The sequence below is a fragment of the Penaeus vannamei genome, chromosome 41 (assembly GCF_042767895.1).
Source record: "Penaeus vannamei isolate JL-2024 chromosome 41, ASM4276789v1, whole genome shotgun sequence".
Lineage (NCBI taxonomy): Eukaryota > Metazoa > Arthropoda > Malacostraca > Decapoda > Penaeidae > Penaeus > Penaeus vannamei.
In genome coordinates, this window is record NC_091589.1 from 19,499,051 (window position 1) to 19,513,665 (window position 14,615).

Genomic DNA, 14,615 nt, shown 5'->3' on the forward strand with positions numbered 1-14,615 from the left:
ATCATTATCGTTATTATTATTGTTATTGTCATGAAAATTATTAGAATATTGTCGATTATTACTATTATTGCATTGATTACGCAAATTATTATTATAATTATCATTACATTATAATTATCTTCATTAGTGTCATAATTATCATAATTAGTGTCATAATTATCATAATTAATGTCATAATTATCATAGTTAATGTCATAATTATCATAATTAATGTCCTTATTGTTGTCATTATTAATGGGATTGTCATCAAAATCATCATAATTAGCAGAATCATTGCAGAAATCATCATAATTATCCTTTAAACTCGAAAAAGGGGGTTTGTCGACCATTCTCTGAAAAGGCTATATATCGCTAGATTTCGGCGTTTTTTTCGATTTTTGGGATTTCTATACTTTTAGCCTTTTTTCCATTATGGAGGGGCTTTGTAATGATTATCATCATCATTATTATCATTAATGTCATCATTATCATCATTATAGTAATTATCGCCATAATTACCCTTAATATAATCATTATAATAGTTATTATCTTAATTATTGATGTCATTTCCCTCATTATAACTATTTTTATAATGATAATAACAACAATGATAATTCTAGAAATAATAATAACAATAATAATTATAATAAAAATAATATCGATATTATGATTATTTTTATTATCATTATTGTTATTATTATTGTTATTGTCATGAAAATAATTAAAATATTGTCGATTATTGCTATTATTGCATTAATTACGCAAATTATCATTATAATTATAATTATATTATAATTATCTTAATTAATGTCATAATTATCATAATTAATGTCATTATTATTGTCATTATTTATGGGATTGTCATCAAAATCATCATAATTAGCAAAATCATTTTAATCATTATAATAGTTATTATCTTAATTATTGATGTCATTTCCCTCATTATAACTATTTCTATAATGATAATAACAATAATGATAATTCTAGAAATAATAACAACAATAATAACAATTATAATAACAATGATAGCGATATTATGATTATTTCAATGATTATTTCTATTATCGTTATCGTTATTATTATTGTTATTGTCATGAAAATCATTAGAATATTGTCGATTATTGCTATTATTACATTAAGTACGTAAATTGTAATTATAATTATCATTATATTAGAATTATATTAATGTCAAAATTATCAAAATTAGTCATAATTATCATAATTAATCTCATTATTATTGTCACTATTTATTGGATTGTCATCAAAATCATCATAATTAGCAGAATCATTGAAGAAATCATCATAATTATCCCTTAAACTCGAAAAATGGGGTTTGTCGACCATTCTCTCAAAAGTCTATATATCGCTAGATTTCGGCGTTTTTACGACATTTGGAATTTTTATACTTTTAGCCTTTCTTTCATTATGAATGGGCTTTGTAATGATAATCATCATTATTATTAATGTCATCATTATTATTATAGTAATTATCGCCATAATTACCCTTAATATAATCATTATGATAGTTATTATCTTAATTATTGATGTCATTTCCCTCATTATAACTATTTTTTATAATGATAATAACAACAAGGATAATTTTAGAAATAGTAACAACAATAATAACAATTTTAATAACAATAATAGCGATATTATGATTATTTCAATGATTATTTTTATTATCATTATCGTTATTACTATTGTTATTGTCATGAAAATCAATAGAATATTGTCGATTATTGCTATTATTGCATTAGTTACGCAAATTATCATTATAATTATCATTACATTATAATTATCTTAATTAATGTCATAATTATCATAATTAATGTCATAATAATCATAATCAATGTCATAATTATCATAATTAATGTCATAATTATCATAATTAATGTCATAATTATCATATTTAATGTCATAATTATCATAATTAATATCATTATTATTGTCATTATTAATGGGATTGTCATCAAAATCATCACAATTAGCAGAATCATTGAAGAAATCATCATAATTATCCCTTAAACTCAAAAAAGGTGGTTTGTCGACCATTCTCTCAAAAGGCTATATATCACTAGATTTCGGCGTTTTTTTCGACTTATGGGATTTTTATACTTATAGCCTTCTTTCATTATGGATGGGCTTTATAATGATTATCATCATTATTATCATTAATGTCATCATTATCATCATTATAGCAATTATCGCCATAATTACCCTTGATATAATCCTTTTAATAGTTATCATCTTCATTATCGACGTCATTTCCCTCATTATAACTATTTTTATAATGATAACAATAATGATAATTTTAGAAATAATAACAACAATAATAACAATTACAATAACAATATTATGATTATTTCAATGATTATTTTTATTATCATTATCGTTATTATTATTATTATTATTGTCATGAAAGTCATTAGAATATTGTCGATTATTCTTATTATTGCATTAATTACGCAAATTATTATAATTATAATTATATTATGATTATCTTAATTTATTTCATAATTATCATAATTATTGTCATATTTATCATAATTAATGTCATAATTATCATAATTAATGTCATAATTATCATAATATCATAATTATCATAATTAATTTCATGATTATCATAAAAAATGTCATTATCATTGTCATTATCAATGGGATTGTCATCAAAATATTCATAATTAGAAGAATCATTACAAAAATCATCATAATTAGAAGAATCATTGCAGAAATCATCCTAATTATCCCTTAATCTCGAAAAATTGGGTTTGTCGACCATTCTCTCAAAAGGCTATATATCGCTCGATTTCGGCGTTTTTTCGACTTCTGGGAGGGAGAGAGAGAGGCAGAGAGAGAGAAAGGGAGGGAGAGAGGAAGAGAGAGAGAAAGAGCGAGAGAGCGAGAGAGCGAGAGAGCGAGAGAGCGAGAGCGAGAGAGCGAGAGTGAGAGCGAGAGAGCGAAAGTGAGAGCGAGAGAGAGAGAGAGAGAGAAAGAGAGAGAGAGAGAGGGGGGGAGACGTATACAGATCTCTCTATCTCTGTCTCTTTCTCTTCGTCTCTCTCTCTCTCTCTCTATGTTATCATTGTCGTTATCATTCGTGTTATTAGTAGGAAAATCATTAGAATATTGTGGATTATTGCTCTTATTGCAATTATTACGCAAATCATTATTATAAAAATTATTGTATAATTACTATCATAATTATTGTACTAATTAAAATCATAATTATTATCCTACTTACTCTCATAATTATCATTATTATTGTTATTGTCATTATCGATGGGGTTATCAAAATCATCCTAATTAGCAGAATTATTGCTAAAATCATCATAATCATCATTTAAACTGGAAAAAGGGTTTTTTTCGACACATCTCTCAAAAGGCTGTATTTCGCTAGATTTCGCCGGTTCGACTTTTGGGATTTTTCTACTTTTAGCCTTTTTCTCATTATAGATGGGCTTTATAATGATAATTATCATCATTATTGTCATTATCATCATCATTATTATCATTACTGTGATTATTGCCCTAATTACCCTTAATATAGTCATTATAATAATCATTATCTTAATTATTAATGTCATTTTCATTATTATAATGATTTTAATAATGATAATGGCAATAATGATAATTATCATCATTATTGTCATTATCATCATAATTATTATCATTACTGTCATTATCGCCCTAATTACCCTTAATATAGTCATTATAATAATCATTATCTTAATTATTAATGTCATTTTCATCTTTATAATGATTTTGATAATGATAATGACAATAATGATAATTCTAGAAATAATATTATTTATGTTATCATTGTCGTTATTATTAGTGTTATTAGTAGGAAAATCATTAGAATATTGTTGAATACTGATATTATTGCAATAATTACGCAAATGATCATTATAATTATCATTGTATGATTATTATCATAATTTTTGTCCTAATTACTTTCATAATTGTCATTATTATCGTCATTATTGATGTGGTTATCATCAAAATCATCCTAATTAGCAGAATTATTGTTAAAATCATCATAATCATCATTTAAACTGGAAGAGGGGGGGCTTCGACTCATCTCTCAGAAGGCTGTATTTCCCTAGATTTAACCGGTTTTTCGACTTTTGTGATTTTTCTACTTTTAGGCTTTTTCTCATTATCGATGGTTGTATAATGACAATTATCATCATTATTGTCATTATCATCATTATTATCATTACTGTCATTGTCGCCCTAATTACCCTTAATACACTCATTAGAATAATCATTATCTTAATTATTAATGTCATTAACATCATTATAATGATTTTAATAATGATAATGCCAATAATGAAAATTCTAGAAATAAAAACAATAATAATAATGATTATAATAACAATAATAGCCGTGTTATAATTACTTTTATTATTATTTCTGTTATCATTGTCGTTATTAGTGTTATTATTAGGAAAATGATGAGAATATTGTTGATTATTGCTATTTTTGCAATTATTACGCAAATCATCATTATAATTATCCTTGTATAATTATTATCAAAATTATTGTCCTAATTACTCTCATAATTATCATTATTATCGTCATTAATGTCATTATTGATGGGGTTATCATCAAAATCATCCTAATTAGCAGAATTATTGCTAAAATCATCATAATTATCATTTAAAGTCGAGAAAGGGGTGTTTTCATCTCATCTCTCAGAAGGCTGTATTTCGCTAGATTTCGCCGGTTTTTCGACTTATGGGATTTTTCTACGTTTATCCTTTTTCTCACTATAGATAGGCTTTACAATGATAATTATCATTATTATTGTCATTATCATCATCATTATTATCATTACTGTCATTATCGCCCTAATTACCCTTAATAGCCGTGTTATAATTACTTTTATTATTGTTTCTGTTATCATTGTCGTTATTATTAGTGTTATTATTAGGAAAATCATTGGAATATTGTTGATTATTGCTATTATTGCAATTATTACGCAAATCATCATTATAAGTATCATTGTATAATTATCATCATAATTTTTGTTCAAATCACTCTCATAATTATCATGATTATCATTATTATCGTCATTATTGATGGGGTTATCATCAAAATCATCCTAATTAACGGAATTATTGCTAAAATCATCATAATCATCATTTAAACTGGAAAAAGGGGGTTTTCGACTCATCTCTCACAAGGCTGTATTTCACTGTATTTCTCGGGTTTTTCGACTTTTGGGATTTTTCTAATTTAAGCCTTTTTCTCATTATAGATGGGCTTTATGATGATAATTATCATCATTATTGTCGTTATCATCATCATTATTATCATTACTGTCATTATCGCCCTAATTACACTTAATATAGTCATTATAATAATCATTATCTGAATTATTAATGTCATTTTCATCATTATAATGATTTTAATAATGATAATGGCAATAATGATAATTCTAGAAATAATAATAACAATAATAATTATTAAAATAAGAATAATAGACGTGTTATAATTACTTGTATTATTATTTCTGTTATCATTGTCGTTATTATTAGTGTTATTAGTAGGAAAATCATTAGAATATTGTTGATTAACATTATTATTGCAATTATTACGAAAATCTTCATTATACTAATAATTGTATAATTATTATCATAATTATTGTCCTAATTACTCTCATAACTATCATTATTATCGACCTTATATGTGGGGTATCATCAAAATCATCCTAATTAGCAGAATTATTGCGAAAATCATCATAATCATCATTTAAATTGGAAAAAGGGGGGTTTTCCTCAGAAGGCTGTATTTCGCTAGATTTCGCCGGTTTTTCCACTTTTGGGATTTTTCTACTTTTAGCCTTTTTCTCATTATAGATGGGCTTTATAATGATAATTATCATTATTTTCATTCTCATCATCATTATTATCATTACTGTCTTTATCGCCCTAATTACCTTTAATATAGTCATTATATTAATCATTATCTTAATTATTAATGTCATTTTCATCATTATAATGATTTCAATAATGAGGACGACAATAATGATAATTCTAGAAATGATAACAATAATAATAATGATTATGATAACCATAATAGCCGTGTTATAATTATTTATTATTATTTGTAATCATTGTCGTTATTATTAGTGTTGTTAGTAGGAAAATCATTAGAATATTGTTGATTATTGCTATTATTGCAGTTTTTACGCAAATAATCATTATAATTATCATTGTATAATTGTTATCATAATTATTGTCTTAATTACTCTCATAATTATTATTACAATATAATTATTATCGACATTATTGATGGGGTTATCATCAAAATCATCCTAATTAGCAGAATTATTGCTAAAATCATCATAATCATCATTCTAACTGGAAAAAAGGGGGTTTTCGACTCATCTCTGACAAGGCTTTATTTCGCTAGATTTCGCCGGTTTTTCGACTTTGGGATTTTTCTACTTTTAGCCTTTTTCTCATTATAGATGGGCTTTATAATGATAATTATCATCATTATTGTCATCATTATCATCATTACTGTCATTATCGCCCTAATTACCCTTAATATACTCATTATAATAATCATTATCTTAATTATTAATGTCATTTTCATCATCATAATGATTTTAATAATGATAATGACAATAATGAACATTCTAGAAATAATAACAATGATAATAATGATCATAATAACAATAATACCCGTGTTATAATTACTTTTATTATTATTTCTGTTATCATTGTCGTTATTATTAATGTTATTAGTAGGAAAATCATTAGAATATTGATGACTCTTGCTATTATTGCAATTATTACGCAAATCGGTTTTTCTACTTTTGGGATTTTTCTACTTTTAGTCTTTTTCTCATTATAGATGGGCTTTATAATGATGATTATCATTATTGTCATTATCATCATTATTATCAGTGCTATCATTATTGCCCTAATTTCCATTAATATAGTCATTATGATAATAATTATCTTAATTATTAATGTCATTTTTATCATTGTAAAGATTTTGATAATGATAATGACAATAATGATAATTCTAGAAATAATAACAATAATGATAATGATAATAATAACAATAATAGCCGAGGAATAATTACTTTTATTATTATTTCTCTTATCATTGTCGTTATTATTAGTGTTATTAGTAGGAAAATCATGAGAATATTGTTGATTATTGCTATTATTGCAATTATTACGCAAATCATCATTATAATTAGCATTATATGATTATCATCCTAATTATTGTCTTAATTACACTCATAATTATCATTATTATCGTCATTAATGTCATTATTGATGGAGTCATAATCAAAATCATCCTAATTAACAGAATTATTGCTAAAACCATCATGATCATCATTTAAACTTGAAAAAGGGGGGCTTTCGATTAATCTCTCACAAGGCTGTATTTCGCTAGATTTCGCCGGTTTTTCGACTTTTGGGATTTGTCTACTTTTAGCCTTTTTTCATTATAGATGGGCTTTATAATGATAATTATCATCATTGTCATTATCATCATTATTATCATTACTGTCGTTATCGCCCTAATTACCCTTAATATAGTCAGTATAATAATCATTATCTTAATTAATAATGTCATTTCCATCATTATAATTATTTTAATAATGACAATGACAATAATGATAATTCTAGAAATAATAAAAACAATAATAATGATTATAATAACAATAATACCCATGTTATAATTACTTTTATTATTATATCTGTTATCATTGTCGTTATTATTAGTGTTATTAGTAGGAAAATCATGAGAATATTGTTGATTATAGCTTTTATTGCAATTATTACGCAAATCATCATTATAATTATCATTATATAATTATTATCACAATTATTGTCTTAATTACACTCATAATTATCATTATTATCGTCATTAATGTCATTATTGATGGGGTTATAATCAAAATCATCCTAATTAGCAGAATTATTTCTAAAATCATCATGATCGTCATTTAAACTGGAAAAAGGGGGGTTTTCGTTTCATCTCTCAGAAGGCTGTATTTAGCAAGATTTCGCCAGTGTTTCGATTTTTGGGATTTTTCTACTTTTAGCCTTTTTCTCATTATAGATGGACTTTATAATTATAATTATCATCCTTATTTTCATTATCATCATCATTATTAACATTACTGTCATTATCATCATCATTATTATAATTACTGTCACTATGATCATTATTATCATTACTGTCTTTATCGCCCTAATTACCTTTAATATAGTCATTATAATAATCATTATCTTAATTATTAATATCATTTTCATCATTAAAATGATTTTAATGATGATGATAACAATAATGATAATTCTAGAAATAATAACAACGATAATAAGGATTATAATAACAATAATAGCCGTGTTATAATTACTTTTATTATTATTTATGTTATCATTGTCGTTATTATTAGTGTTATTAGTAGAGAAATCATTAGAACATTGTTGATTATTGCTATTATTTCATTTATTACGAAAATCATCATTATAATTCTTATTGTATAATTACTATCATAGTTATTGGCCCAATTACTATCATAATTAGGTCAAATAACAGCAGACAAGTCAGGTCACACCAGATCACATCAGATCACATCACATCAGATCACATCACATCAGACGAGTCAGGTCACATCAGACAAGTCAGGTCAAATCAAATAAGTCAGATCAGATCATGTCACATCAGTCAGATCACATCACATCAGATCACATCAGATCAGGTCAGATCAGATCAGATCACATATTATCAGACGAGTCAGGTCACATTAGAACAGGTCAGATCAGGTCATATCAGGTCAGATCACATAAGACGAGTCAGGTCACATCAGACAATTCAGATCAGATCACGTCAGACCAGGTCAAATCACATCAGATCACGTCACATCAGATCACGTCAGATCAGATCACGTCAGATCAGGTCAAATCACATCAAATCACATCAGATCAGGTCAAATCACATCAGACGAGTCAGGTCACATCAGACAAGTCAGGTCACATCAGACAAGTCAGATAAGATCATGTCAGATCCGGTCAAATCACATCAGATCACGTTAGATCAGGTCAAATCACATCAGATCACGTAAGATTAGGTCAAAGCAGACAAGTCAGGTCACATCATATCACATCAGATCAAATCAGATCAGGTCAGATCACATCACATCAGATCACATCACATCAGACGAGTCAGGTCACATCAGACAAGTCAGGTCACATTACATCAGATCACATCAAATCAGACGAGTTAGGTCACATCAGATCAGGTCAGATCAGGTCAAATCACATCAGACAAGTCAGGTCACATCAGATCACATCAGATCTGGTCAAATCACATCAGATCAGGTCAAATCACATCAGATCACATCAGATCAGGTCAAATCACATCAGATCACGTCAAATCAGGTCAAATCACATCAGATCAGGTCAAATCACATCAGATCACGTCAGATCAGGTCACATCAATCAGATCAAGTCATATCACATCAGACGAGTCAGGTCACATCAGACAAAACAGATCAAATCAGGTCAGATCAGGTCAAATCACGTCAGATCAGGTCAATTCACATAATACAAGTCAGGTCACATCAGATCAGGTCAGATCAGGTCAAATCACATCAGACAAGTCAGGTCACATCAGATCAGTCAGATCACATCAGACGAGTCAGGCCACATCAGAACATGTCAGATCAAGTCAGGTCACATCAGACAAGTCAGATCAGATCATTATCTTAATTATTAATGTCATTTTCATCATTATAATGATTTTAAAACTGATGATAACAATAATAATAATTCTAGAAATAATAACAACAATAATAATGATTATAATAACAATAATAGCCGTGTTATAATTACTTTTATTATTATTCATGTTATCATTGTCGTTCTTATTACTGTTATTAGTAGGAAAATCATTAGAATATTGTTGATTATTGTTATTATTGCAGTTATTACGCAAATCATCATTATAATTATCGTTGAATAATCATTATCATAATTATTGTCCTAATTACTCCCATAATTATCATGATTACAGTCATTATTGCGATATATAATGGGGTTATCATCCAAATCATCCTGATTAGCAGAATTATTTCTAGAATCATCATAATCATCCTTTAAACTGGGAAAAAGGGGGTTTTCGACTCATCTCTCATAAGGCTGTATTTCGCTAGATTTCGCCTGTTTTTCGACTTTTGGGATTTTTCTACTTTTAGCCTTTTTCTCATTATAGATGTGCTTTATGATGATAACTATCATCATTATTGTCATTATCATCATCATTATTATCATTACTGTCATTATCGCCCTAATTACCCTTAATATAGTCATTATAATAATCATTATCTTAACTATTAATGTCATTTTCATCATCAGAATTTTTTTTAATAAGGATAATGACAATAATGATAATTATAGAAATAATAACAACAATAATAATGATTATAACAACAATAATAGCCGTGTTATAATTCTATTATTATTTCTGTTATCATTGTCGTTATTATTAGTGTTATTAGTAGGAAAATTATTAGAATATTGCTGATCATTGCTATTATTGCAATTATTACGCAAAGCATCATTATAATTATCATTGTATAATTATTATTATGATTGTTGTCTCTCATAACTCTCATAATTATCATTATTATCGTCATTATTTATGGGGTTATCATCAAAATCATCCTTATTAGCATAATTATTGCTAAAATAATCATAATCATAATTTAAACTGGAAAAAAGGGGGTTATCGAATCATCTCTCACAGAGCTGTATTTCGCTAGATTTCGTCGGTTTTTCTACTTTTGGGATTTATCTCTTTTAAGACTTTTTCTCATTATAGATGGGCTTTATAATGATAATTACCATCATTTATGTCATTATCATCATTATTATCATTACTGTCATTATCGCCCTAATTACCATTAATATAGTCATTATAATAATCTTTATCTTAATTATTAATGTCATTTTAATCATTATAATGATTTTAATATTGATAATGACAATAATGATAATTCTAGAAAAATAAAAAAAACAATAAAAATTATTATAATAATAATAATAGCCACGTTATAATTACTTTTCTTATTATTTCTGTTATCATTGTCGTTATTATTAGTCTTATTATTAGGAAAATCATTAGAATATTGTTGATCATTGCTATTATTGCAATTATTACGCAAATCATCAATATAATTAGCATTGTATAATTATTATCATAATTATTGACCTAATTACTTTGATATTTATCATTATTATCGTCATTATTGTCATTATTGATGGGGTTATCCTCAAAATCATCCTAATTAGCAGAATTATTGCTAAAATCATCATGATCATCATTAAAACTGGAAAAGGGCGGTTTTCGACTCATAAGGCTGTATTTCCCTAGATTTCGCCTGTTATTCGACTTTTGGGATTTTTCTACTTTTAGCCTTTTTCTCATTATAGATGGGCTTTATAATGATAATTATCATCATTATTGTCATTATCATCATCATTATTATGATTATTGTTATTATCGCCCTAATTACATTTAATATACTCATTATAGTAATCATTATCTTAATTCATCATTATGATTTTAATAATGATAATGACAATAATGATAATTGTAGAAATAATGAAAATAATAATAATGATTATAATAAGAATAATAGCCGTGTTATAATTACTTTTATTTATATTTCTGTTATTATTGTCGTTATCATTAGTGTTATTAGTAGGAAAATCATTAGAATATTGTTGATTTTTGCTATTATTGTAATTATTACGCAAATCATTATAATAATTGTTGTATAATTATTATCATAATTATTGTCCTAATTACTCTACTAATTATCATTATTATTTTCATTATTGTCATTATTGATGGGGTTATCATCAAAATAATCCTAATTAGCAGAATTATTACTAAAATCATAATCATCATTTAAACTGGAAAAAGGGGTGTTTTCGACTCATCTCCCAAAAGGCTGTATTTCGCTAGATTTCGCCGGTATATCGACTTATGGGATTTTTCTATTGTTAGCCTTTTTCTCATTATAGATAGGCTTTATAATGATAATTATCATTATTATCGTCATTATTCATGGGGTTATCATCAAAATCATCCTAATTAGCAGAAGTATTGCTAAAATCATCATAATCATCATTTAAATTCGAAAAAGGGGGTTTTCGACCCATCTCTCAGAAGGCTGTTTTTCGCTAGATTTCGCCGGTTTTTCGACTTTTGGGATTTTTCTCCTTTTAGCCTTTTTCTCATTATAGATGGGCTTTATAATGATAATTATCATCATTATTATCATTACTGTCATTATCGCCCTAATTACCCTTAATATACTCATTATAATAATCATTATCTTAATTATTAATGTCATTTTCATCATTATAATTATTTTAATAATGATAATGACGATAATGATAATTCTAGAAATAATAATAACAATAATAATGATTATAATATGAATAATAGCAGTGTTATAATTACTTTTATTATTATTTCTGTTATCATAGTCGTTATTACTAGCGTTATTAGTAGGAAAATCATTAGAATATTGTTGATTATTGCTGTTATTGCAATTATTACGCAAATCATTATAATTATCATTGCATAATTATTATCATAATTATTGTCCTAATTACTCCCATAATTATCCTTATTATCGTCATTATTTATGGGGTTATTGTCAAAATCATCCTCATTAGCAGAATTATTGCTAAAATCCTCATAATCATCATTTAAACTCGATAAAGGGGGGGTTTCGACTTATCACCAGGCTGTATTTCGTTAGATTTCGCCAGTTTTCGACTTTTGGGATTTTTCTACTTTTAGCCTTTTTTTCATTATAGATGGGCTTTATAATGGTAATTATCATCATTATTGTTATCATCATCTTCATTATTATCATTACAGTCATTATCGCCTAATTATCCTGAATATACTCATGATAATCATTATCTTAATTATAAATGTCATTTTCATCATTACAATGATTTTAATAATGGTAATGCCAATAATGATAATTCTAGAAATAATAACAACAATAATGATAATTCTAGAAATAATAACAACAATAATGATGATTATAATAAGAATAATAGCCATGTTATAATTACTTTTATTATCATTTCTGTTATCATTGTCGTTATTATTAGTGTTATTAGTAGAAAAGCCATTAGAATATTGTTGATTATTGCTATCATTGCAATTATTTCGCAAATCATCATTATAACTATCATTGTATAATTATTATCATGATCATTGTCCTAATTACTCTCATAATTATCATTATTATCGTCATTATTGATGGGGTTATCATCAAAATCATCCTAATTACCAGAATTTTTGCTAAAATCATCATAATCATCATTTAAACTCTAAAAAGGGGGGTTTTCGATTCATTTCTCACGACGATGTATTTCGCTAGATTTCGCCCGTTTTTCAACTTTTAGGATTTTTCTACTTTTAGTTCTTTTCTCATTATGGATGGGCTTTATAATGTTAATTGTCATCATTATTGTCAGTATCATCATCATTATTATCATTACTGTCCTTATCGCCCTAATTACCCTTAATATACTCATTATAATAATCATTATCTTAATTATTAATGTAATTTTCATCATTATAATGATTTGAATAAAGATAATGAGAATAATGATAATTCTAGAAATAATAACAACAATAATAATGATTATAATAACGATAATTCCGGTGTTATAATTACTTTTACTATTAATTCTGTTATCATTGTCGATATTATTAATAAGTGTTATTAGTAGGAAAATCATTAGAATATCATTGATTATTGCTATTAGTGTAATCATTATAATTATCACTGTATAATTATTATCATAATTATTGTCCTCATTACTCTCATAATTAGGTCAAATAACAGCAGACAAGTCAGGTCACACCAGATCACATCAGATCACATCACATCAGATCACATCACATCAGACGAGTCAGGTCACATCAGACAAGTCAGGTCAAATCAAATAAGTCAGATCAGATCATGTCACATCAGTCAGATCACATCACATCAGATCACATCAGATCAGGTCAGATCAGATCAGATCACATATTATCAGACGAGTCAGGTCACATTAGAACAGGTCAGATCAGGTCATATCAGGTCAGATCTCATAAGACGAGTCAGGTCACATCAGACAATTCAGATCAGATCACGTCAGACCAGGTCAAATCACATCAGATCACGTCACATCAGATCACGTCAGATCAGATCACGTCAGATCAGGTCAAATCACATCAAATCACATCAGATCAGGTCAAATCACATCAGACGAGTCAGGTCACATCAGACAAGTCAGGTCACATCAGACAAGTCAGATAAGATCATGTCAGATCCGGTCAAATCACATCAGATCACGTTAGATCAGGTCAAATCACATCAGATCACGTAAGATTAGGTCAAAGCAGAAAGTCAGGTCACATCATATCACATCAGATCAGGTCAAATCACATCACATCAGATCACATCACATCAGACGAATCAGGTCACATCAGACAAGTCAGGTCACATTACATCAGATCACATCAAATCAGACGATCAGGTCAAGTCACATCAGACAAGTCAGGTCACATCAGATCACATC

General features: G+C 26.8%; 1 protein-coding gene across 1 annotated transcript in view; it reads left to right on the plus strand.

Moving 5' to 3' along the window:
• Positions 1-14,615, plus strand: part of LOC138860523 (uncharacterized) — a 34,650-nt gene that overhangs the window by 12,612 nt on the left and 7,423 nt on the right. Inside the window, exons 9-15 of the mRNA XM_070118113.1 lie at positions 8,542-8,716; positions 8,939-9,075; positions 9,135-9,256; positions 9,381-9,702; positions 13,886-14,060; positions 14,283-14,399; positions 14,493-14,597. Coding sequence (XP_069974214.1) covers positions 8,542-8,716; positions 8,939-9,075; positions 9,135-9,256; positions 9,381-9,702; positions 13,886-14,060; positions 14,283-14,399; positions 14,493-14,597 — 1,153 coding nt within the window. The remainder of the gene's footprint in view (positions 1-8,541; positions 8,717-8,938; positions 9,076-9,134; positions 9,257-9,380; positions 9,703-13,885; positions 14,061-14,282; positions 14,400-14,492; positions 14,598-14,615) is intronic.